Consider the following 27,971-nt stretch of genomic DNA (forward strand, 5'->3'; position numbering starts at 1 on the left):
ATGTAGTCAACACACATTCTCCATTTCCCACTTTTCTTTCATACAAGAACGGGATTGGCTAACCACTCAGGGTGGTATACTTCCTTGATGAACCCAGCCACCAAAAGGTTCATAATCTCCTCACCATTGGCCCAGCGCTTCATCGGCTTGGAGCCTAGCCTAATCTTCAAGGTGTGCTCAGTGACTTCTCTCGGAATGCGTGGCATGTTTGAGGGTTTCTACGTAAAGATGTCTCTATTGGCGTGAAGGAAGTCGATGAGTGCACTTTCCTATTCGAAGGAAAGCATGGTGCCAATGTGCACCACTTTTCCCTTGGAGCCATTGGGGTCTATGAGAACCTCCTTGGCACCCTTCACTGGCTTGAAAGACCCAACCGACCGCTTGGGGTCGGGTGCTTCTTCAGCGACCTCCATCCTGATGGCCGCGAGCTCTTTGGAGGCGACGATTGCCGCGGTGTGTTCCTCGCACTCATAGGCATGCTGGAAGGAGGTGTCGATGGTGATGACCTTGCACGGACCCAGCATCTTCAACTTTAGATAGGTGTAGTTGGGGATGACCATGAACTTCGTGTACCATGGACATCCCGGGATGGCGTGGTAGGTTCCATGGAACCTGACCACCTCAAAGGTGAGGGTCTTTATCCTATAATTGGATGGATCCCTGAAGGTGATGGGCAGATCGATCTACCCGAGTGGCATGGCCTGCTTTCCAAGCACAATACCATGGAAAGGTGCCCTGGTCGGCTGGACACGTGCTCTGTCGATGCCCATGGCATCGAGCATTTCAGTGTACATGATGTTGACACTACTGCCTCCATCCATCAGTACCTTGGTGAGCCAGTTCGTGCCAATGATCAGGTCGACCACGAGCGGATATCGTCCTGGTTATGGGATGCTTTTTGGGTGGTCAGACTGATCAAAGGTTATGGCAGACTCCGACCATCAGAGAAAGGTAGGCGTGGTAGGCTCGACCGTATAGACATCATGGCGCGTGAGCTTCAGGCGGCGCTTGGAGTCATAGGCCACCGACCCTCCGATGATCATGAGGCAGCCATCCAGCATCGGAAAGCCACCGTCCTTCTCCTCGGTGTCGTTTGCGGTCAGCTTGGGGTCCCCCCTATGCTCCCCCTTGTTGGAGCCTCCCGACAAGAACCGCTTCATGAGACCATAGTCCTTGTAGAGATGATTGATGGGGAAGGCATGGTTCAGGCATGGCCCTTTGAGTAGCTTCTCAAAGTGGTTCAGGGTACCCTCGGTAGGCTTCCAACCCCCTCTACGGTCGACAGTGGCCATGAGTGAGCCCTCGCGCTGCTGCTTGTTCTTCTTCTTGCTAGGACGGTTGGAGGTGCCTTCACCGGTGTCCTCGTCCCGCTTTGCCTTGCCCTTAAGGCGGTCAAAGATTGCTCTGACTGCCTCCTCGCCCAAGACATGGCTTGTGGCAATATCAAGGAGATCCTTGGTGGTTCGCGGGCCCTTATGTCCTAGCTTATGGACCAGGGACTCGCAGGTGGTCCTAGACAGGAAAGCTCCTATGACAATAGCGTCGGCAACGTTGGGCAGCTCATTGCATTGTTGGGAGAAGCACCGGATGTACCCATGAAGGGTTTCTCTAGACTTCTATCAATAGTTTTGAGATCCTAGGGGTTCCTAGGACATGCGTATGTGCCCTAAAAGTTCCTCATGAAGGTCTCTTTCAGGTTCGCCCAACTTTGGATTCTATTGGGCGGAAGATATTCCAACCATATTTGCATCGAATCGGCTAGGAACAATGGAAGGTTGTGGATAATGAAATCATCATTATCCGCTCCACCGGCTTGGCAAGCAAGCCAGTAATCCTTGAGCCATAGTCTAGGGTTTGTTTCCCCAGAGTATTTTGGGATGTTGGTCGGTGGTCAGTATCGTGGTGGGAACATGGCGTTGAGGATGTCTCGGCCGAAGGCCTGAGGTACTGACAAGTCAGCGCTCAGGCTTCGGTCCACACCGTTGTTGTAGCGTCCACCATGACGAGGGTGGTAGCCATGGCTTCCCCCTCCCTCGCATCACCGTGGGTATGTCTACGGACATCGAGGGTGTCGTGCGTGTCATGGTGGTGGCCAAGACGCTCATGCACTGGGACCACGGTGCACGGCCTACTGCCTTGTGGCGCCTGGTGGACTGATGCGTCCTTGTTGGGTTGCTCTGAGGGTGTGCGCTGGTTGGTGTCGAGCTCGCGTCATTAGGATAGCGAGCTCTCGACCTACTACGTCACCGCACGCTCGAGTAGCATGCGAATCTCGTGATAGGCCTAATGATCCTCGGGTGTCGCGGGCCCTGGAAGCCACCGGAGCAAGGCTGTCGCAACAACGATGTTTTGGCTTGCTAGGGCAAAGTATGGGAGTGCTTCATCATCCTCGATGATCCTTCGGTTCACATCGCGGGCCATGGCGCACGCACGCCCACCATCTCCATGGCGCTTGATCTCTCGCTCGAGCTCCACACATTCTTACTCGAGCTAGAGTCACGCTTCCTCGAGCTCTTGGTGCCGGGCCTTCAGCTGCTCCACCCACAGGTGAGGTGGGGCCCCTGCATCCCCCTCGACCTCATTGTTGAGGTCGTTCGTTGGGGGTAGCCTCTTCCTCGTGGTGTCTTTCAACATGACCCTTAGGGGTACCTACCATGAAACATTCACGAGAGGGGTGATGGCTCCCCCTGCTAGAGTCAGAGCTAGAGGGTGACTCTGATTCTCCTACGAGGAGGTCATGGAAAGATTCCATGACATATTTGGTCATCCCCATGAACTCATCGTTCGCGGAGGATGGAGGCATGCGTTGTACCACAAGGTGGCCAATGGTCTCTGCAGCGTTGCTGAGGCCAGATGGGAGCGCTGTCGGGGTGCTCCGAATGAGGTATTCCGGGGAGAGTGGCTCTCCCCTGGTAAGCTACACCATGATGTTGGCAAACAAGAAGATGAGGTGGTGCAGGTCCCCCTAGGACCATCGAGGTCGTAGGAAGGCACCGAGCTAGCGCTCTAACCTCCCATAGTCGAAGCCGAGGAGCTGGTCGCTCCTAGGGCGTGGGCCTCTGGTGCATGCAACTACAGCTCCTCAAACGCCTCAGCGATTGTGTCAAGGCCGATGGAGTGGAGAGGTTGAATGGCGGCGGGAGCCTACGCCAACTCTCCCTCCATCGTGATGATGAAGTCCAGGTCCTCGAAGCGCACGTGTGCGCCCGGGACCCAGATGATGTTGTGACTAGCCATCCGAGGCCTGGTGTGGATGTCGAGACACGCAAAAGGCCCCTACCTAGCATACCAACTGTTGGTGTTTCGAGTTACCACCGATGAGTAAATTTCTAGTATTGCGTGTCTGGCTCGGAGGGTGTGCTTAGAGGACACGAGATTTATACTGGTTCGGGCAAAAAGTCCCTACATCTAGTTTATCACTGCTGCTCGTGTTACTAGCACTACAAGTTTGTAGTAGGGGGTACAAACAGGCGAGAGAGGGACATATCCCAAGTCTCTAGTGAAAGGAGTGAACGGGTGCCGAGAGCTCGGTCGCTGCTTAGCCGTGTGCTTGTGTCGTGCTCTGATCGGTTCGGGGTTCGATCGGCGATTTGTTGGTTAGATGCCTCTCATAGGACGCCTTGCTTTCCCTTTTATAGACCAAGGAAAGCACGGGTTATAGTGGAGGAAAAGAGAAGAACGAGAGAGAGCCGAAGGCCTTCGGGATCGTCGGGCATTTCTTCTCCTTCATGCGGGTTCCGCCGACCTTGTAGATGTCAACAGGGACGGCGCCATGTTGCGGCCTTGTTCATCACTGGCGCCATGCGCGGGTGTCATCTACCGGTCATGGCGCTCCACTCCGCCTGGTGGACGTCGTGGTGAGCTGACACGCGCATGTCAGCGTTTGTACGGGGGTTAGGCAGAACAGCACCGGTACGCCCAATGTTGTTCCTGATGTGAACCCTTAGGTACGGCCCGTCATGGCCATGGGTTACATCGGGGCATGCCGGTCTCTTTCTTGGTGTCAGAGTTTTTACCCAGACCCATACGCTTGGACCTGGTGTGGTTGGCGATGGTATGGGTCCCCGTTGGACGAGACGGAACCCGCACCCGAGGGGTCGGGCGAGGTAGAGCCCACGACCTCGAGGTCGGGCAAGGCGAAGCCCACCCCCGGAGGTCGGGCGAGGCGAAGTCTGTGGTCCCGGGGTTGGACGAGGCGGAGCCTATGGTTCCAGGGTTGGGCGAGGCGGAGTCCACGGCCCTAGGGTCGGGCTAGGTGGAGCCCACCCCCGAAGGTCGGGCGAGGCAGAGTCCACGGCCCCAGGGTCGGGTGAGGTGGAGCCCACAGCCTCAGGGTCGGGCAAGGCAGAGCCTGTGGCCTCAGTGTTGGACGAGGCGGAGCCCTCCTCCAGAGGTCGGGCGAGGCGGAGCCCGTGGCCTCGGGGTCGGACGAGGCGGAGCCCTCCCCTAGAGGTTGGGCAAGAAGGAACCCGCGGCCTCGGGGTCGGGCGAGGCGGAGCCCGCCCCCAGAGGTCGGGCGAGACGGAACCCGCAGCCTCGGGGTCGGGTGAGGCAGAGCTCTCCCTAAGAGGTCAGGCGAGGCGGAGCCCTCCCCCAATGGTCGGGCGAGGCGGAGCTGTAGTTGCGCTCTTGACTGCTCGGATGAATCAATGATGACGGTCATTAGTTCATCCTCTTCGGATTCCCTAGTATTGGTCCCCGATAGTCGGCAACCTCTCCAACGGTGCCGATCATGGCATTTCAGTGTGCCGATCCTAACCTTCAGTGGCAGGAGGTGGGGAATCGTGTGCCGATGGTGCGTGCGGTGGCCTCGTCCAGGCTGATGGCGCAAAATGAGGACCTTGTCATTGTCATCATCAACCCTTTTCTAGATATTGGTCTTCACTTTGCGGCGGTGGAAGGAGCTCTAAGGAAGTTCTTCGTGGAAAGAAACATTCATATCACGGAGATACAGCCTTGCCGGGGTCAATCCAATCACATAGTACTATCTTAGAGAAAAAACACATAGTACTAATAACTTTAAGCTTGTAATAATAATATTATGGACAATATTAGTAACCAAATACTATAATATAACACTACTAGATATATGCATGTGCGTTGTCCTAGGTCACGATATTTAATTGGATTGAACCTTACTAATCGGATACGGATGCGTGAGCTCTAAGAACAAGTGAACGCTGTAGGCAAATGATAAATATTTTTCTAGAAAATTATTTTTTATTCCTGTCTCTACATACTCTCCTAACCATTCGTCATTTCAGTTCTACCCTCCGGCTCATTAAAACACGCTCTCGAAAAGCAAACATGGAAAAGGAGACAGAAGGTCGACTCAAGCTTGCTTGACGTCTTTGGTGGAGAAGATGAAGGCAGCGAGCTCTAATTTGCTAGAAAGTATAATTATGGAACACAGGCGACAAAACATGATATAATATTGTTTGCTTCTATTATATAGCTGAAGAACAGGGAAAAAATGTACCCTTATTCATGAATGGGAGGCCAGAGAACTTCAAAAATACTACTACAACAACAACAATAACATAGCCTTTATAGAATTTTAAAAATAATAAAACAAAACTAGATATCGTCGGTGCTGTACGTCCATGATGTGGGCTATTGTGCCTTCTGGGCTTGCCGCTTGCCCAAGGGCTTGCGTAGTCGTTGTGGTTTTTGTCTTCTAGGCTGCCGGGGTCAAATATTTTTTTACCGGGGTCTTAGCTGGTGGAAAATCGCATGGTACCTGACACGGCCGCCGAGTCGTCGGGGTCGGCTGACCCCAACCGTACACTGTAGCTCCGCCCCAGGCGGCCAATACTTTTTGGGATGTGAATCTGACATTCAAACACAACGAGGGAAGAAACTGGCGAAGAGCTTGCTTCAATGCTGGATTAAGGATGGCAACAGTACGATTTCGGGTCGGATATCAGTGGGTTTTGGATCTCGCGGGTTCAGGTTCGGAGATTATTTCTGACCCATGGTTTTCGGGTTCGGTTTTGGGTTCGGTTTTCCACCCGTGGATATCCAATAGATATCCGAAATAAATCATTTTTAATTCAAACTCATGTTTTATAATAAGCTAATGTCGACACGGAATTTCGTCTCATGCCGATGACACACGAGCAAGTCGGAAGGGTCCGCTCGATGGAGCTAGAAATCCGCTAGCTTCAGCGCAAGGGTGATCGATGCTGTGTGCTCCTCCCGAGACATGCCAGTCAATTTGACCCTACAATTGACAAGAAGAGAAAGTTTATCAGTAATTTAGGGCGGAACATGCCGGTGTTGCCAGACAGTCCCGAATGTGCGGCTCTAAGAGCTAATATGAAAAAAGATCAACTAAATAGTCGATTCTAGCATATTCATAAGAAGAATCGGTTATCGTTCAGGATGAATATCATTATTTAGATAAATATTGGTCAATGGCAATAAGATATTAACAATAATTATCTTATACTGAGCCAATGACTGTAAATAACCGAACCCCTTTATAACAGAAACAGTTCATCATCATTCAACCATTTAATAGCGATAAATCTAATGAACATATTAGATCTCATCTATCGCTATGACCAGTGGAGCATGAGGCAGAATCATGCAGGCCGTAGAAACAACAATAGACTCGACGACCCTAACTTATTACCAATATTAGTGGAGCATCAGGCAGAATCATGCAGGCCGTAATACAATAATAAGATCATGGGGCTAACACATCTTTTAACCCATCGCTACTTCAATGGTCTCGTGACGTGAACTGTTCGTGGAAGCGCTCGATATCGGCTAAAACAGCCGATTCAGGCATAGCGCATAGTTAAGGTCATTCCCACTCAGGAACAGATCTACCGAATAACGATCCCCACTCTATGGTGCTAACAGTGGGGTGTGAGGCAGAATCACACAGGCCGTGATAACGGGCCATGAAATGGTTTTCGCTAGCCAATAGATCTACTCAAGATCAGACATGCCTTAACCACACGCTATGTACGATCAAGATTGATATAAAACAGTCAATAAAACATAACTCATCGTTTAAAGTGTAAAGTAATATTATTGTAATTAAATAAATAATGGAAGCAATAAGCAATATTGGTAACTTAATAAATCTATCCGAAGGAACACCGCCCTTAGATAGAGCCGATAACTTGACCTTAATCTAGTTCGAGCAGTGGAGATCGACCGGATCGATGCAGCCGTACTTGAGCTAGACAAGAGTCAATAACTAACTCATACCAGAGTCGCAGTGGAGGTCGACCGGATCGATGTAGTCGTACGAACAGAGGTATAAGCCATGACGGTACTTACAGACAAGCGGTGGAGGTCGACCGGATTGATGTAGACGTACTTGCTGAAGAATTCGCTGGGATCTACTCTACTGCTACTCCTAAGGGGTGGCCGAAGCCGAAAAAAGTAAATAACTTGTATTGGATTGATTGTGTGTCTTTTACAATAACCGGGGTTTGATATTTATACCCGGGACCTACGCATGACTCCCATCTAAGTGCGACTCATCATGATCTTTGACTCTAGAGGAAACATTTCTAATTTAAGATAACTTTGACTCTAATCTTTCTCTTTTTGTAGAGTCCAACATGCTTTGTCCTGGCGCCGATCGTATTCTTTGTCGTTATCTGCTGGCGCTACCTGAAGAAAGCTGATTCCAGTGCTGCATTCGAATCAGCCGGTTCCGATCTACATGCAATTGATTCCTTGATGACATGATCTTGGGAGCTTTTCGAGTACCTATGACTTTTCTTCTAAATTTTGGTGTAAACAACTAATAATAACTTATTTATTTAGACTATTAAATTTATTCTAAGTTGACTCATGAAAATATTTATTATTCGTTGCCTCTTGTTTATACATGTGAATATGTGTATATATATCATGCATATATTTGTAGAAAGTCATTTTTGCTCTTACTATGTTGCCATACAAAGCAGGTTTCAGTTATCAATTCGAGTTTCGGGTATCCGCGGGTTTGGTTTTGGGGACAGATTATCACCAGAATCGGTATTCGATACGGTTTTGGGTTTCGATTTCGAGTTTCAGGTTCGAGTGCACAGAGACTCCCGATCCGAATCCACCCCGTTGCCATCCCTATGCTGGATGATGCTAATGGGGTTTCCTGCGGACTACTGGAAACGCCATTACATCCAGAATGCCATTGGTTCATTTGGCAAGTTACTGCACTGGAGAGATGACAAGAGTAACCTGACAAGGATGATCATCAAGGCAAGAGTCCTTGACTTGCAATCGGTACCCCAGTTTCTTGTGTACTCTGAAACTCAAGGTTTAGACAGTGACTCATCGACAGTTCAATGCGAGGTTCTGCAGAGCAGACTGCTGGGAGGAGGACCGCCAGATGAAGTACTAGTACCTAATCTGCCTTTGGGCTTAGGGATCCCCTTAGATTTCTTTGGCCTCGGACAACCTGGTACTGGACTTGGACAAAATCATGAAGGCGAAGATGAACATAATCCTGAAGATGGTCGTGAACAGCCAAAACATGAACATCCAGATCAGCAACAACACCAGCAGCTAGGGGCTTAGGATCCTTGGCCTGTACCCCAACAGCAGGCCCAGGACAATGCTCAAAACATAGACCTACACCTAGAACCGCAGCAGGGGGAAATGATGGAAATTGATCTAAATCAGCCGGTTCAGCAGGAAATTGAGGATCCTCGGGAGGTTATCTTAAACCCAGCTCGCCCTGTGATTGTTGAAGATTTGTTAGAGTTGAATGATCTAATTGACAACCCCATAGAAGAAATACAAGTGGATCTGCAGGAAGAGCAACAGGACAATCTAAACCCTCAGGAAGTTGAACAGAGTCTTCTTTTGCTGACTGACCAAGAGCTTCAAAGTGTGGAACTAAACAATGAGAATGAGGTCTTCTGGCCATAAGATATTGACTTAGACCAGTTGGTTGGCCCTGGGGAAGAAGGTTTCCCTGTGGAGGAGATTTTACCTGAGCAGGAACAAGCCATCCAAGATGATCAGGAGTTCCAACACCTCAATGATGGGATGGCCTTGATCAATGCACCTGAAGCTGATCCTGCATGGATGGAACTGGAAAGGATCAAAACTGCTGAAGCTACTAGACATGGGGCCACGTTTTTCTCCAAACGTAATGCAGACTGTATTCATGTCTCAATACCCTCCCAGTGGTCCAATTTCTTCACTGTTTTGTTGATGTCTCCCGATATTTACTGCTGGGCCAAGGATTTTTTAACCTCAAGGGCAGTCCCTCTTTTAGGAAATGAAAATGGTATGATAGATTACTTTATACCAAAAGATTGCCCTAAGCAAATTATCTGTAATTCAGCTTATGACAGCCCACTAAATTCTAAAGACTGCAAAGGAAAAGGAATTGGAGAAGACCTGGAGGTTGCTACCCCTATCAGCCAAGCAGACACACCCACAAAGAAGGGAAGCAGCACAAAGATTGTAAGTGTAGTGGACACCAATCTGAGAAGAAGAAGCAGACTGAAACAGGTGAGCAGTGGTTCAAAATATCAACTTGTTCTGATAGAAAGTGTCTTGCCTGCTCTCCCAGTCCTCCCACCCTGCCAACAAAGATTATCAGGGCCCTGGGAGCTGAACTATGTCAGATAGAGGAGGAGGACCTGGCTGATGAAGTGCTGCTAAAAAAGAGTAAGCAACCAAGATCAGTGGGGAAGAGAAAGAAGAAGAATGCTGGAGGGGAGGAAAAAAGCAAGGAAGCCCACGAAAAGAACAATGATGCTGATGAATAAAAGCTTCCTTTTGCAAGAACTGTCGACAATAGAATGGGACTGCAAGAGTCCAATAGAATGCAATGGTTATTTTGTATCAAGTCAAGTTTGATGTTGGGTAAAACTTTTAAGTTGTGACAGAACTGAGTGATGTCAAAAACACAAAAATTTGTATCTTTGTACTGGTTCAGTTATCCGTTATCCAGCTTCACCTCTTTACATGGCTGTTCTGAAATGAGTCACAACTATAATAGAAAATGGATAGTCATTAGTTGGAAGTTTGGAACGTGAGGGGACTCAACTCCAAAGAAAAATGGAACACTATAAAAGATAAAGTGATAGAATCATGATGTGATGTGGTATGCTTTCAGGAAACTAAGAAGGAACAAGTTGATGTAAATTTTATCAAAAATGTTTGTCCCATAAGCTTTGATAAGTTTGAATTTTTGCCCTCAGTAGGAGCTTCTGGTGGGCATTTTAACCGCTTGAAAAAAGTTCCTTGTTCAGGGGACAACTAACTTCCACCAATGAGTTTGCTTTATCTGTTGAGTTTTACTCTTTACACAACAATGACAGTTGGCTCCTAATCAATGTGTATGGACCCTGTATCGCTGAAGGAAAGAGAAACTTTATGGAGTGGTTCCAACAGATACAGATGCTTGAATTTGTTGACTAGTTAATCGTTGGAGACTTCAACCTGATGAGAAGACAGGAGGATAGAAACAAAGAGGGAGGAGATTTGGTAGAAATGCTCATGTTTAATGATGCCATTAGTGCCCAAGGCCTAAATGAAATTGTCTTGCAAGGGAGAAAATACACTTGGTCAAACATGCAACCCTCACCTTTGCTTCAGAAATTGGACTGGGTGTTCACTTCTAATTCTTGGACCATTAGTTACCCAGACACTACTCTAAAGGCTCTAGACATGACACCCTCTGATCACTGTCCCTGTGTTGTCAGTATTTCAACAACAATTCCAAGAACCAAGGTCTTTAGATTTGAGAACTACTGGTTACAAAATGATGGCTTTTAGGAGATTCTGAATCAAGCTTGGCAGCCACCAGTTCATCAAGGGGATAGTGCCAAGTTAATAACTGCAAAATTCAAAAGGCTAAGAAAAGGTCTCAAAGAGAAGCAAGCCACAATGCCTAGCCTGAAGACAGTCATTGAAAATGTCAAGTCTTTGATTCAGCTGCTAGAGATTGTAGAAGAATTTAGAGATGTGAGTCTTGCAGAGTGGAATTTCAGAGCTGCTCTAAAAGCCAAATTTCTATCTCTACTGGAGCAACAAAAAACCTACTGGAAGCAAAGGGGTGCAATCAAATGGGCAAAATTAGGGGATGTGGGCACAAAAAAATTTCATGCAAATGCAACAATTAGACATAGAGGTAATTTGATAACTCAGTTAAAAAGCAGAGATGGATCAACCCTTACCTCACACAAGGACAAAGAACTGCTGATGATTTCAAAGAAAGGTCAGGAAAGGAAGAATTTATTGGGTTTGCCATTGACCCATCATTGCTGTTGGAGAGAAGGGATAACCTAAGTTTTTTGGAAGAACCTTTCTCAACCAATGAGATAGATGCTATGATCAAGGGGCTACCAAATGACAAATCACCAGGCCCATATGGATTTAACAATGAGTTCCTGAAGAGCTGTTGGAGGACCATCAAGGGAGATTTCTATAGGATGTGTAATGACTTTCACAGCAACAATATCTGCCTTAGAAGCATCAACTCATCCTTCATCACCCTGATTCTCAAGGTGGATGGACCTAAAATTGTCAATGACTATAGGCCAATCTCCCTTTTGAACTCCTCAGTGAAGTTACTAACCAAACTGCTGGCAAACAGACTTCAGACAGTGATCACTGAATTGGTGCAAAGAAATCAGTATGGCTTCATCAAGAATAGAACCATTCAGGACTGTCTAGCTTGGTCTTTGGAGTACCTACATCTGTGTCATCATTCAAACAAGGAGATTGTCATACTCAAACTTGATTTTGAAAAGGCTTTTGGCAAGATGGAGCATCAAGCAATGCTAACAATTATGGAAAAAGAAAGGCTTTGGGCAGAAATGGCTACAATGGATGAGTCTGATCTTCTCTTCAGCAACCTCAGTTGTCCTTCTATATGGATCACCTGGAAAAACTTTTAACTGTTTGAGAGGTGTAAGGCAAGGAGATCCTCTTTCACCCCTTCTCTTTGTCTCAGCTGCTGATTTCCTCCAGTCTCTGATAAACAAAGGTAAAGACTTGGGCCTACTCAGATTGCCAATACCTCTAGAATCAAGCAAGGACTTTCTTATCATCCAATATGCTGATGACACCCTGATTATTCTAGAGGGAGATACCAGACAGCCCCTCTTCCTAAAATCTATCATCAACACCTTCACTGAGTCCACAGGTTTAAAAGTTAACTTCAAAACGTCCATGATGCTGCCCATTAACATTTCAGAGGAAAGACTAGACCTGCTTGCAAGAACCTTCGGTTGCTCAAAAGGGTCATTTCCCTTCACTTACCTGGGTTTACCCTTGGGCTCACCAAGCCAAGAATTCAAGATTCTTTGCCACTGATAAACAAGTGTGAAAAGAGGCTAGGAAGTGTTTCAAGTTTTCTATCACAAGCTGGACGGCTGGAACTCACAAATGCCATCTTCACATCACTGCCAACATGTGCACTTTGGCCCTGCCTAAGACTGTAATCAAGAGAATTGACAACTTTAGGAAGCATTGTCTGTGGAGGGGAAATGATATCAATGCTAGAAAACCACCAAAGGCAGCCTGGAAAAAAGGAGGAAGGACGTTTAGGGGTCATCAATATTGAGGAGCAAAACAAAGCTTTGCTGTTAAAAAACTTACATAAATTCTTCAACAGACAAGAAATCCCATGGGTATAGCTTGTATGGCAGAAACACTACAAGAATGGAAAGCTACCAAGCCATGTGAAGAAGGGGTCTTATTGGTGGACAGATAATCGCAAAAACCTGCTTCGGTATAAAGAATTGGCAGTGGTAGAGACCAGATGTGGCAGCACCATTCTTTTTTGGCAAGACAGGTGGGGAGATCAAGATCTAAAATCTCATGCTCCACAATTGTTTTCCTTTGCAAAGAACAAATGCATCTCAGTACAAAAGGCACTTAATCATGAAAATTTCTCCCAGCTCTTTCACCTTCCACTCTCAGAAGAAGCTTTTGATCATTGCAAGATATACTTCACAATCTGTCTGAAATTCAGCAAACATGATATTTGGAAGTATAATTGGGGGGCCAACTTTAGTTCATCAAAGGCGTACAAAACCTTGATAGGCCACTCTCAGATTCATGATGTTTATCAATGGCTTTGGAAATGTCTCTGTCAGCCTAAACACAAAGTGTTCTTTTGGCTTTTGATCAAAGACAGGTTGAGCACAAGAAATATTCTAAGGAGAAAAAACATGTACCTAGATTCCTATAACTGTGTGCTTTGTTTGCAAAACACAGAAGAGACTTGCCAACACCTGTTCCTTCAGTGCCTATTTGCAAGGCAATGCTGGAGATTAATACACATTGACATTTCTCCGAATGAAGGTTTCCCCGAGGTGACTGAATTTCTCAAGGACAGAATACAGTCGTAGTTTTTTCTGTCAGCGATTATACTCATTTGTTGGACAATTTGTACAGTAAGAAACGACTTGATCTTCAAAGGAATTCAACCGAGTGTTCACAATGCTAGAAGAGTTTTTAACAAGGAAATCCTCTTGCTGTTACATAGAGTAAAATCAAGTTTAGCCAATCAGTTTGAGCAATGGTTACAGACACTGGTGTAATTCTTAGGTTGAGCCTTATCTTTTTTGTTTCCTTCTTTGTTTCTTGAACTTCTTTTTTAGCTTGTTCCCTGTACCTTTTACTTAATTCAATAAAATTTTCTGTAGGGGCTTAGGCTCCTCCAGTTCCCTCAAAAAAAATTGTAAATAGCAATGGCATGTTGACAATACATTGCACACGCTTTAAGCTCTAGTGCAAGGTTTCAGATGTCACCGAACTATGTGGTGCTTTGGTTTTTAGAGTAATGGTTTGCAACAACTAGTATTAAGTGGTTGGACTAATACATATACTTGTCCAACAACTTCATTCATTCTCTCTTGTGACCAAGAATAATTCCTACTCTATTTTAGGAGGTTGAGCGAAATAAAACAGGATAAGAATGATTGTAAGTTCTTAGTTGAAGAACTTAGTGCTTAGAAAGTAGCAAGTATATATGCATCTACACATCTCTTTGGCTAGGATTAGTCAAGTCAGAATCGTTGCTAGTTACTCTAGGTGATCGCAGTTACCTATACGGTTTGGTAGCATTGTTCCTGGTGATCTTCTTATTGGAAGGCCAATAAAGAGTGTCATACACTATTCGAAAATCCACTGTTCTGGAGTGTTCAAGAATAGATTACTCATAGTGCACTGGTCCTTGCGTGGATCAATGGGGAGCGATACCCTTGTGTAGGCCCTCCAATGAGGACTGATGGAAAGTGACAACTCTCCAATACCTCATGAAGCACATCGAATTCTTTCTAACCCTCTTTTTATTACATTCATCTTTTAAATTTGTGCATTTTAAATTCTTGAAAGTGCCATGTTAGTGTATGGCTGGAACATAGTGCTAAACTTTTGTTTGAGTAGAATATATACACATTTGGACATTAGTCACATTGTGTGAATTTGGCTTTGCGGTAGGTTTGATTTTCACAAGAAATTTGTAGAAGCCGAATCACAAATAGCTCCCACCCTTTTATCTTCAGCATTTTGATCTTATGGCAAGGCATATGCAATGTTCTTAGAATTACAATAACAGATAATGCTCCATCCATTTCACAATACTTGTTTTAGCATTGGGAATGAGATCAAGGAGGTATAGTTGATCCTCCCTAAAGTGTATATTTAGTACTCCATCCGTCTAGATATTACAGGCACATGAGAGCTGGAAAATCATCCAATATTCATAGGCGCACAAGCTGCTGCATGCCTTGGGTGCCATCGCATGCGTCTGCTCTTCCCGCATGGAGTTACTGCGATGCCCCGTGTACTCGGCCAGTCCCTTCTGCACAGAGTACTCATCTGTTTACTCATTTGGGAAAACACCAAAGAAACATAAGTTTGTAGTAGTACTGCTCTTCATCGTTTATTACCGAAGCATTTTTGCAGTTAGGAGTAAAAAGATTAAGAGGAGTTAAGGATTCCTTGGCCTTAGAAAGTTTGTTTAAGCGCCTGTGAAACCTAGACAGAGGGAGTATGTCAAAAGCACACACCCACTCTCTTTCTACTAGTTAATGAAGGAACTGGGTAACATTGAAAAAAAAAGCAGGTCAACAATACCTTGAGGTTGTCGAACAACAAAGAATTTGAAAATATTTCTGGGTTCTAAAATATTACTATTCTAAATTATAGTTTACTTCATATTAGTTTTGTCATAACTTTCTCTAACTTTGGCCAATTTCACAGAAAAATATGTTAAATATCCAAATAAAACCTATGCAATATCAAGATATATTTCATGAGGGATTTAATGAAATTAATTGTTGAGGTTTGCAGATGTTGATTTGTTTTCCTCTCTCTCTCTCTCTCTCTCTCTCTCTCTATATATATATATATATATATATATATAGAACTACTATTCTGCAGCCGGTCATAAAATAACTTATTTTGTGGTCACTTTGAGTTACGATAATTACTATTCTAATTTATGAGATTACAGTAATTCCTTACTAAGTGATTTACTATAACATTATGATAAATATTACCGTGAGTTGTAGTAACACGAGTATTGTAAATGCATATTTATGTTATCGTAAATTGGTACAAACATTATCATAAACCAAGATGGCTATAGAATAAGTTATTCTATGGCCAGCTGCAGAATAGCCTTATATATATATATATATATATATATATATATATATATATATATATATATATATATATATATATATATATATATATATATATATATATATATATATGGTAAAAGTTAAATAAGTCTTTTTTAGAATAAAAGTTAATAAGTTTTCCTTAAGGCAAATTCAAAGTGAACTATAATTTGAAGTGGATAGAGAAGGACGACCTAATAAATTTCACTTGTTTAATTAGTTGTCTCGTGAGCAACAAGAACGAAATAGCCATCGCCGAGGTCAGCGAATCCTCATTGGCTGAAAACAAGAAGAAACCTGTTCGTCATGGAAGCGCACGTGTTGTGTCGTGTTGGCGTGCCAGCCTGCAACCTTGCTTGCCCGCTATGGCTAATATCTGACTATGAATTAAACTAGGGTACATCATCGTTATATATATACATCTTCCTAATACAGTCAATGTATAAAAAAATAGGACTTCCATCTGCTACTCCTCTATCACTCATTATGCATCAAAATGTCAACGAATTTACAAGATAAGCATACTTGGAAACCATTTGGAAGCATCTCTCTGATTGATCTACCTGGATCTAGCATTTTATTTCTAGCGAACGTCTGCACTAACTCGTTCCGATTCAGAAGGGCTGGGACTAATACGCAGTGTACTTGTTATTACAGTAAACTAAGTCGTCGTCGTCGTTCTCTTCCAATCTCTTTACATGAAGTACTATGATCGATCGTTCTGCTGGTTTCTTTTAATTTTTGGGCGGTGGTCGTTGGTGGGATGATGGATACAACTGCACCAATGCAAGTGAGGCATCGATCGCATTCTGAAGACGCATCGATTCTCCGCGGATTGCCCCTCAGAATCCCTATGGTTGTAGTATATTTTAGCCGGCCTTTTCAGGCATCATCATAAGCCATTGCGCCAGCTTGATATGTACTATCTCTACTCTAACAATATATAGCGGCTCGATAATAATGTCCTAGCTAGTTTTCAACTACGTACGTATGTCGTATGGCCGGCAACAATGATCTGATCCAACTACACCCATTAAATAATTTGAAGTGAAATGCATGATCGAATCAGTGAAATGCATGAAACTTAACAGCAGAATCCCGGCCTTTCATTACGTAGCACATTACATTAGCAAGATTCTTCTTCAAACTTGAATATGCAGCAATACGTAGGCGATCAGTATTCGTCATCATTATTGTATGTTGTTATAGTCATGATTGGATTTTGGGACTACAAATGCACCGATCACGGATCGAAAACTACAAATGAGTTGACAGCGAGATAAACAAATCGTGATCGACAACACAGGTCTAGTTATTTATGTCTAGACGAACAAGTATCTCCAAGAGTTCCCTAAACCTCTTCATAATCCTAAGTTTTTAGAAAGATTCATAAAAATCCATCTCCAACAACTCCTAATACAATCTCCTAATATTTTAGGAGTTGGAAAAAATCCCTCTCATCCGCGTAACTTTATGCGCCGCAGTCTCGCGCGTATCCTTCGACTCCCGCTCGGTTTCCTTCGCCTCGCGCGCGTTTTCCCTCGTGGCGCGGTGTTTTGGCGCGGAACTTCCCCTCGCGCGCGAACAAGAGAAGGAGATCGTTGCCGCCGCCATTGTCTGGAGAGGAGTTGGTCGCCGCCGTCATCGTGTGGAGGAGGTAATCATCACCGTGGCAAAAGCTGTTGGGGCCGAGGAGGAGCCGTGGCCCGACGACCAGAGCGCCGTCGCTGAGGTGGCAGCGCTGGACGACCCGCACGCCAGGCCTGACGAGGAACGTGTGTTGGACGAGGCGGCGGGTGTGGAGGAGGAGCACAGGGTCTCCGCGGCAGGTGTGGAGGAGGAGCACAGGGTCTCCAGCGCTTGCGGCGGGGAGGAGGAGAAGAAGAAGGAACGAGAAGCAGCCGTGCTGGAAGAGAGCATCCGCGAGCAACGAGAACAGGAGCACGAGCCATAGCTGGAGATGCCGCACAAGCGGGCCCAGGCCACCGTCGCTGCCGTCGAGGAGAAGAACCTAGACGGCGGCATCGAGGAGGAGAGCAACGCGGGGCAGAGGCAGCGAGAGGAGGAGCAGAGCGCGCTCGAGGAGCAGCAGGCCGCTGCCGGGAACCAGCTGCGCCGGGAAGCGCAGGAGGACCCGCAGGCCGACGGCGGCGACGAAGGGACGGAGGAGGAACAACACGGCAAGGAGCAGCCGCAGGGCGAAGAGGAGACGCGCTCGTCATCGGTGTCGGGGTCCAGCGGAGATGCCGACAGCGTCGATGGCGACAAGCCGGCCGTGTTGGAGTCGGAGCACACGAGGGGCGTGCCCTGTAGTTTCCCGTGATGGAAAAGAAAAAAAGCCGCAACATAATTCATGTAGACCCTAAATTTAATTTTTTAGATACCATTTATTAGAAACTCTGGGAGATGACCTTTTTTTCTCTCCAAATCTTTTTAGGAGTTGCCAAACTAAGTTTTTAGGAGAAAAAAGAACGGATCTTGGAGATGCTCACAGGAAAACGAGTGACCACTGGGCAATTGTGTACGTACTCATGTACAGCCTGGTCGTCCAAAATGATGCCACGGATTGTCGAAAACTCTCCATATGTCGACCTACCATGGTCGTTTTGTTCCAGTAACGGCTAATAACCACTACGTGTCTACGTCGATCGATGCGTTTATGAAACTCCGTAAAGCGCCTAGAATCTGCGCTCTCGTAGCCATCCTGGTTACTGTTCTAGTCCGTCCTTCCAGTGTTAGGCGCCCACGTGTTTTGTTCTCTGCTTCGTGTCACTGGTTGCGACGTCTGTAGCCGGTGCCTCAGTTCCTGCGCAACTCACTGCCTTCCGGTTTTCACCTCATGTTACCGGTTGGACCAGTCATCTGCGTTCGTCAGGACCACGTACATATGCTTTGCACCTGCAGCTCGTGCGTGTGTACCCCTCTTTTTCCTCATCGCTGATTCGTGGGCCCATCTCTGCTCTGGCCCAGCACCGGCGATTGGGTGTGTTGCGGCCTCGGAGCTGTCGTCGCCACTCGCCAGTCGCCACGCTCGGAGGCGCGCTTCTCCAGGCACCACGCCGAGGCCTTGGCGCTCGCGCTGGCCCATACCCCGCATCCGCCGCCTGTGTTTTTCCTCCATCTGCCTTGCTCGCTGCCTTTTCTTCTCTGCATTGCTGTCTAGAGAGGACTTGCCGCGGCCGTACCATTGCCGCTCCGGTTGCTGGATAGGTCAGTGCCTCACTCGCTTCCATGGATTGGTCCCCGTCCTCTTTTGGATCTGCCTATGCCTGCGCTCTTTTCAATCGCATGTATTTGTAGCTGTGCCAATCTGCAGATTTTTTTGGCCTACGCAGATTCGGGCTGTCCATCCTTCTCGCCTCTCCGGGAAGCTACCTTCATCCAGCCGTTGCTCTGGTCCCCAGACGACGGCGCCCTGACCCTGCGCCCTTGTTCGACGGATTAATGGATATGAAGAAGGCGTTGAAGGATACTGAGTAAATGACATCAGTGGATGTCTGTGTGGCCGGCATGCCGGTACTTGTGCCTATGCAAGCAGTTGCCTCCGTCCCATAGGTGATGCCCTTGATTGGATTGCTACTACTGGTTCTACTGTTCACTAAGTGCGACCTTCTGTTCCTCTGCAACAAGGTGACACTTCTTATCTACTCCAGATTTGCCATTAGCTTTATCATTATGCCAAACATTGGTCTTAGGTATCCAGATTTGCCAATAATTTTTGTACACATTCTCTCCCTTTCACAGTGAATGAATTAATTGTACGTGCCTAAGTTTCAGATGATTTGTTAATTAGATTATTGGTGGTCGCACCAGTCATGTTGTTACTTAAGTTTTCTTAAAAAATTGCAAATTTATGTGCATGATAGATGGCATTTAGGTTTTCCACATCGATTCATTTTAATGCTTTGTTCCAATATTTGTATGCCTGAAAAATCTTTTAGATGCCCCGTGTTAGTCATCATGATAATTCTGGTTCAAGAATGTGGCTAATATGAATAATTTTGACTGTGTTTCAGCTTTGTTGTCATCATAGTCTGGAATCACTATGAACATGACCTTATTGAATTGTCTTAATGTTTCCTGACCACCTATATGTAATGTATTTTACCTCCATTTGATCATGAGTGGTGATTGGGTTTATTTTCTTAGTGTTCTACACTTCTGTTATTGAATCATAGTTTCTACCCTCCTGCTCTCATTTCTTTGTCAACATATGCTTCTGGTTGGAAAAGAAATGGCCACTGTTGATTGTGCTGATTAAATTGGGTGGCCAGGAACATCTGCAGGTTTTATTCACACATTTGTATCTTAGTATAGATACAATTAAATCCTTTTTCAGGATAGCATGGTCTTCCTTGTGTTGCGTCCTTGCACTTCTCATGGTATGCCGTTTTGGAACCCTTCCCTCCTTAAATATGTTTTAGGATCACAAAATTTGCAGCTTTGGACATCTTTCATCATCTATTATTTGAATCATGGTTTCTCAGAGCTACTACTCCTATAGTTTACATGCATGTACAATCTTTACTCTATAGACATAAAGAAACCTATGCCGATAGGGTTTCTCTCTCATTGTTAGCCAAATGGAATTTATTTGATGCTTCCAAGGTTCTTGCTTACAGTGCCATCATGTGTTAAGGTTCACCATGGCATTGCAACTTTAAAAGTTGTATATTGTTACCATGTAGTCTCTAGGTTAGTACCATATGTGCATTTTAATTTTGAGTAAATATATTATGGTTAATGTTCTTGGTTGTCTGGTGTTTGAGCTAAGTATTTTTAGTGCATTTTAATCTTATTTAAAAGAACAGTGAGCACATGCCATTCCTGAATTACTCCACTGTATGTACAGTATACAATATTGTATTTTAAGAGAATAAGGTAAAATAGTTAGCATGGTGTTACTTTATCTGTTTTATTCCATTTTATGTTTTTACTATGAGTCCATTGTCCACTGAGAATAGTGGAAATTTGGGGCTTTATTCCAAGAGAGGTTGAAACTGATGTCTTGCGATTCTACTCAGTGCTGCTTTCACCTGCTCTGTGCTCTGGCTCATATATCGTTGTTTCCCCTTTGACCATCTTTTTGGCAAGTTCCCTCTGTCTGTAGAAGATTGCAGTTCACATGTTACAGGTATTCCAATAATAAAGACTCTGTTTTTTGTTATCTATTTGTGGTGCTAATTTTTCTGTCACATTTTCTGAAACCAACAAGTTGAGAATGGATCGTAGAACTCGGAAGTAAATATATCAATAATCCATACCATGTACTTGCTCCTTGTGCTTAGATTCTTGTGTAAAAGGGAGGCTGCTCAAACATCTTTTCATTGTTTTACATCTTAATGTTTTGTTCAAAATTGTCCTGTTCTTATTTTACATCTCACTGCATGCAGTTCACGTACCAAATATCCCCATATATGGTCTCCTACTCTCAGGTAGAACAACAAATGATATGCCTTTCCACGAGATGAGCGAGTATTATTCATGTTATTGTCTTACAAAGCATGTGCTCCTTTCGTTTCCAAAAAAATGCTAAGAATTGCCGTCATCTTCGTTTGGTTACTTGAAGGAAAAGCCTTGAGGATTTTGACAAATATAGCCAATCTACTAATTGATTTAGCTTGACTTCAGTTGATTGAAATCAGATTTTGCCCGTATGTGTCTTCTTCCATAAATCATGTTAGTATTGAATTAAACTATCACGGGAATGATGCCAAACTTTAATACCTGAAGTTTATGTGTGCAATATAAGATAGTTTTTGCTTTCTACCTGATGATGTTGTTGAAATTATTGCTAACAAGTTTAAGAAACTCGTCCCAAACTTTGGTTGTCCAAGAAATGTTTCATAGTTCTGAAGTTTAGCTTAATATGCAGCTAGAAAACGAAGATTGCATGGGGAGAACACTAAGAAAGCACAAAGGTCACCCAATAGTCATGGATCAATTTTGACTGCACTAATTAGGAGACAAGGTGACATTCGGCTGGTGTTTTCCTTTAATCCACCCAATGTCAGATTAGTACTTTTGTATACATGTATGGAAATATCCTATATCAAAGTGAAATGATCATACATGGCATCCACGTAAAACCTCACTTCTCGTGATGTTTACAGTTATGCTCTCTTCCTGTACAAGCCTGTACACTTGTGTGGCAATGTCTCAAATGTATATCTGAGTGACTAGACTAGCGATTCACTCTATTGTACATATGTAAACTAATAGATCCGTGTGAACGCTTGCAATCTATTTCATGCTACTGAATTCATTGTCATTTCTATAAAGAGCAAACATGCAGATGATTATGTGTTATCACTATGGGCGCAGCGAAGCGCGCCAACCTACCTAGTATGTACACACGGGCCTGGTGGCCGGATAGATACTGGATCACAGAACTGAACTGGTTTTGCAGACCAGACAGAACAGTTCATACAAAAAAAAATCAGACGTTGAAAAAATGCATGCGGGTGGTGCAGGATTAATTGTTGTCATCATCGATGACGACCAAGACGTATACGTACGCTAGTACTGTGCACGCGTGAACTCGTCAGCGAGCACACACCGCCACACCGGCATCGGCCGACACTTTTTTTTTTTTTTTTTTTTTTTGCCGCGAGATAGCTAGAGAGGCGCGTAATTAACGTAAACCCTAGGTAGGCGCGGTAGGTTTGGCGGCCTGGAACGGGGTCAGCACGGCGCGCTTGGAGTTGGAGAAACCCTTCTTGCACCACTGACCACGCACTACTGTTGTGTTCTCACCTGCGCCTGCGCGGCGGCGGACCACGGCCGGTGCGCGTGTGCCGCCTCACCGGTGCGCGTGTGCCGCCTCCTCCCAGGCGGCGGCAGCCTGCTGCCGCCGACACTGCGCTCGACAGCGACGCGCGCGTACGTGATACGTCGCCGGATGGAGGCCGTCAAACATCGCGCGTAAGCGTGGACGTGCGTCGTGCGTGATCACCGGCCGGGTGTGTGGTGGGTGGTTTTGCCTCTGTTTTTTAACCGTGCTAGCTATCTGTAAGAAAGGGTCATCGTTACCGATCGATCGACTACCGTTTGGTTCTGAATTCAACTGCACGTTTGGGTGGTTTTGCCGCTTCTTTTGCATTGCAGCGCCTAATGCCTAATGCGTTTCTTTCACACACAAAAAAAAAGAATCCATTGCACACCTGCCCCTACTTCTGCTTGCAACTGGCATGTCTAATAACAAGAGCAACTCCAACTAAGTCCTCAAATTTTGCATCCATATTCCCTCAAATGGATGCCCCTCATCCCGGCCTGTTCGGTTGGCTGGTTCGTATCGTTGCTGGTTCGTGAAGAAGTACTGCTTGCTGGTTTGTGTGAGAGAAAAATACTGTTCCGACTGAAAATTTACGATCGTTTATGACAAGCCACAGTCAAACGAACAAGCTGCTTGTTTTAGTCTCTACTTCTTAGCACACTCTAACTGATCTCCTTAAGAAGCTATTTTTTCCTACTTCAACTATATTGTCATGGGACGTACTTATCGATTCTATTTGTCCGCTTTGTGGCAAGAGATAAATGAAGAGTAAGGGGAGGATGCGGAAGCTCCCACATATAGAGGTTTAAGAGACAGAAATGAGAGCCCTTCATCTATCACGGCTCATATGAGGCTTGGGTTGGAGCTTTATTTTCACGTCCTAAGTCCTTAAAACAAGGATAGAAGACGAGATGAGAGCTCGGCTGGAGATGCTCTAAGAATGCTAATGGATAAGGCATGCAGCATTCTATGCACAGTGTACAAGTATATATCCATATCATACAACAGGGGTGAACAGTTTAATTAAATAAAAAATACAAAAATATATTGGCATACAGGACACCTATATATTATATTAGTTGTAACGCATCGTCAATATACCTAATTTGGCCACGTAATTACAGAAAACACCCAGCTTTTTCGCCTCAAAGTCTCAGGTGTTTTTCCGCAATAACGTGGTACATACATGTACTCTTTTTTATCTCACCAAGATGCTAGATACCAACTCATATGAACGCCCCTAAAAAATTGTTCAGACGACTGCAAAAATCTTGTTTCACTTCACACCTACTTCTATGTAGTACTGTGCTATAATACGCCAGGCTAGGTACCTGCTAGTTACCGTGATTCATACGTAGACGGCCGTCGTTGTCAAGGAGTATAGGGGCGGTCAGCCCTCTGCACGGTGATGAGCAAGCTGGAGTCCTCGTCGCCATGCGATGCCGCAACCTTGGCATGCGGCCCCGTGTCTTTCTCTTTCCCACCGTCGTCGTCGTCTCCGATCACAACACCGTGGCCGCCGGGCGCAACAACTCCGGCGAGCACCTGCGCGAGCTCGGCTTGCTTGGCCCAGTCCGTGCGGGAGATCACCACGAGCATGACGGCGACGCAGGCGGCCTGCGCGGCCAGGAGGCCGAGCCAGAGGCCCCTGAAGCCCTGCCCTGCCCAGAACGCCAGCGCCACGGCCACGGGCGTGCCGACGCCGTAGAACGCGCCCAGGTTGATGTGCGCGCCGTCCTTGGGGCGGGCGCTCCCGCGGAGAACCCCGCAGCCGGTGGTCTGCGGGCAGTTGCCGAGTTCGCACAGCCCGACGATGGGCAGCACGGACGCGGTGAGCGCCAGGATGGATGCGTCCGACGTGAACATGCGCGCCCACACGTCGCGCACGGACACGGCCAACAGGAAGGAGGCCAGGCCCTGGAGCGCGCTCAGGGCGAGCCCCGCACGGGCCGCGGCGCGCGCGGCGCCCGGGCGGTTCGCGCCGAGCTCGTTGCTGACCCGTGTCGACACGCCGAAGCTGAGCGATGACGGGAAGATGTAGAGCAGGGACGTGGTCTGGATGAGCACCCCCATCGACGCCACGGTCGCCTTGGGGTCCGCCAGGAGGCCGCAGAGGAGGATCATGATCTCGTACCACCACCACTCGAGGCACACGCTGGCGCAGCTCTCGACGGCGAGCCGGGCCAGCCGCATCCACCCGGTAACATCCTTGAACAGCTTCTCAGAAAGGGTGAAGCCGCCGGTGGCGCGGTGCACGCCGGAAAAGTATATGTAAGCGAGGAGAAGGAGCACGAGGTTGAGGTTGGCCAAGGCAGAGGCGAGAGCGACGCCTTCGACGCCGAGGCCGAGGACCGAGACGAGGAGGTAGCTGATGGGGAGGTGCATGGCGACGGCGAGCACGGCGCAAGCAGTGAGCGGGAAGTTGACGGACTGGGTGCGGAGGTAGATGCGGAGAGGGTGGAGGAACGACTGGAAGAGAAGGTCAGGGAGGCAGAGGAGAATGTAGCGCTGCGCGGCGGCGGATATGGCGGCGTCCTGGCCGCACAGCAGGAGCAGCGGCTCCATGTGCGCCCAGAGGAAGGCGATGGGCACGGAGAGCGCGAGGAGGAGGAGCACCATCCGCTGCTTGGTGGCGCCGACGAGGTGGAGGTTCTTGGCGCCCACGGCCTGGCCGCACACCGGCTCCATGCCCATGGCGAGGCCGGACAGGACGGAGTAGCCCGTGATGTTGGCGAAGCCGATGGCGAGGGACCCGCCGGCGAGGGCGATCTCGCCGAGACGGCCAAGGAAGAGCATCGAGATCATTGGCCGGACGTAGAGTATGAGACCCGTCATGATCATCGGCAATGACAGCCTCAAAATCGATGCGGCCTCGCTCGCCGCGCCCCTGGTCAACGACGACGGCCTGTCGGCCAAGAGCGGCGGCGGCTCCTTGCACGTTGTCAAGGTCGTCGTCGTCGATTCGTTCAAAACAACGACCGCGACATCCGGCGGGGAGACGACGACCGCGCGGAGACGGTGGCCATCCCCGACGCCGCCGCCGTCCTTGGCATTGCACAGACACGGCGGCAACAGCTTGCCAACGAGCCCCTCACACATGGCGGCGGCGCAACGCAAGCTAGCTTCTGCCGACTGCCGCTGGCTGGAGGCGGTTTTTGCACGTGTGCAGCGCGGAGCTTTTGGAGGGAAACCGGAGGGAGTTCAAACCCTAGCAAGCGGCTAAATTTATAGGCGGAAATGGATATGATCAGCTCGATGGAAATGAGAGAAGGGGTTAACAAAAGATCCTGGGCTGGGATTTATTTAGACGGAAGCTCTCGTCGTGTAGCTCCGAAGTGGCTGCCTCCCTGGCTGGCTCTCAGCCGGTCTTGGCCGGCCGCGGAACACCACGTAGGACGCGCGCGCACGGGGAGTTGTTGTATCGCGCGGCGCCTAGCGCTGGACGAGGCTTCGGGAACGTACGCGCGCGGCGGCTCAGTTGGATCGCCCCCGGGTGTCTGGATGGAAGGGGACAAATTAAAACCAGCGAGAGGAGAGCGAGGTCCAAGGCCTTGAAGCCTGCTGAAGGGGATGATGAGGTAGAAGGAGCAGGGGTAGGAAGGGGGTATTTATACACAGGATTTGAGGCCATGCAACGACTGCTACTGCTAGTACCATCATCTGATCATCATATATATCTTGTTGCCTAATTATTATGCAACTCATTGTGGATTAAATTATTGGAGTCTACTTCATACGTCGATTTGGATAAATATTCCTATAACAAAAAATAATAGTTTTAGAACTCGCTGTCGGGTTTATAAAGGCAGGAGATGGGGGACATTATAATATAATAGAGTCAATGCATGTTCTTTTGATTTTTTCCGTCCTTTCGCTTTATTGAATTGAACATAAATATATGGATTGAGAAGTTCAACTTTTGTTCAGGCTTTTGATGTCGTACTATTTTGTTGTTTGACCTTAGGCGTGCTGAGGTGTATTCCCTCCACCTACAAATAATAAAGGCATGTTTGTATCATCTTTGGATTATTAGAATCAAGATTATGAATGAGACTATAATCTGGATATTAAGCTATAAAAAAAATAGGTTGTTTGTATCCCTTGATTATAGGTGCTGGTTTTGTGAGCACCTATAGTATCCTATTTGTATGTTTGAGATGGATTATAGTTATAGGATTATAATAAGCTGCTGGTTGGATTGTTATACTCCTTAATCCTCCTCCATAATCTAGGGTGTTTGGATCACCTAGAGATTGTTCTATCAGATTAGTACAATCCAAAGGTGATCTAAACAAGCCCTGATTAAGTGATGTTTAAGTTCCATAGAGTGAACTATGTCAAACTAAAATTACAAGTTACGTATATTTGTATATTGAGCTTGGATGTTTGAGCATGTACAACTAAAGCTGCAACTAAAAGTAGTTCATAACATTATGCTATTTGTTACGTCTTACAAATGTATTATAATAATTAGTAGTCTCCAAAAGATCACTTATTCATGGCCAGAGAGACTACAGAATTAGTGTTTTGAGTTTATTTCTATACACTACTGGAAACAGAGGCTTTGCCGAGTGCAAAATTCTTTGCCGAGTGTCAAAAATCGGGCACTCGGCAAAGACCTTCTTTGTCGAGTGCCGCACTCGGCAAAGAATTGCACTCGGCAAATAGTTCTTTGTCTAGTGCCGGACACTCGGCAAAGAAGGACACTCGGCAAAGGACTTATTTGCCGAGTGTCAGACTCTCGGCAAAAGCTCGACACTCGGCAAAGGCTGCCCCGCGTAACGGTGTTCGGTCACTGCCTTCTTTGCCGAGTGCCTGCTGTTAGGCACTCGGCAAAGAATTTTTTTTTAATTTCTTTGCCGAGTGTCTCAGCTCTGGCACTCGGCAAAGATTTAAAATTTTTTTTAAATGTCTTTGCCGAGTGCCCTGTTAAGGCACTCGGCAAAGAGAAAATTTTAAAAAAAAATCAAAACCCTCTTTGCTGAGTGCCTTATTCGTGGCACTCAGCAAAGACCCCCTTTGCCGAGTGCCATGCCTCGGCACTCAGCAAAGTTTTTTTTTTGCCTCCAAATTTTTTGTGCAGCCCTTTTAAGGCACCAGGAACTCCTAGTTAGAATTTGGGGATTTTTTATGGCTTTTTGATATATTTAGTTCCTTTATTTCTTTTACTTAAATTTTTTTGAAAAATATAATTTTGAACTGCACGTGGTACGAATACTGGAATTTAATGATTCAAAAAATGATAGTCATGTTACTGAGTATAGTGTGAGGCCGTATCCAGGAACGGACCCAAAATTTCGGACATCTTGTTCACGAAACATGACCGCGAACTTGCGTGCGAAGTGTTTTTAAATTCTATAAAAAGCAAACGAAGTCCGAAAATTATGAAACTTGTTGAGATGTCGTGATATCATATGTGGAGGCTATGATAAAAATTTCAGAAGGAGGCCACGCCCATGCCTTCTCTCTTTTTGTTATCTTGGTAGTGATAGTTGTAGTAGTATTAGTTGTACTAGTAGTGCTAGTGGTAGTAGTAGTATTAGAAGTAGTGGTAGTAGCAGTACCACTAG

At 46.3% G+C, this 27,971-nt stretch overlaps 1 protein-coding gene across 1 annotated transcript; it reads right to left on the bottom strand.

The window, feature by feature from the left end:
- Positions 1 to 23,772: 23,772 nt before the first annotated feature.
- LOC136463323 (protein DETOXIFICATION 49-like) lies at positions 23,773 to 25,500 on the bottom strand. Its single transcript, XM_066462327.1, has one exon. It carries the CDS (start codon positions 25,498 to 25,500, stop codon positions 23,773 to 23,775), a length of 1,728 nt encoding a protein of 575 aa, XP_066318424.1.
- Positions 25,501 to 27,971: the final 2,471 nt, after the last annotated feature.

This window comes from Miscanthus floridulus, chromosome 1 (genome assembly GCF_019320115.1).
Source record: "Miscanthus floridulus cultivar M001 chromosome 1, ASM1932011v1, whole genome shotgun sequence".
NCBI lineage: Eukaryota > Viridiplantae > Streptophyta > Magnoliopsida > Poales > Poaceae > Miscanthus > Miscanthus floridulus.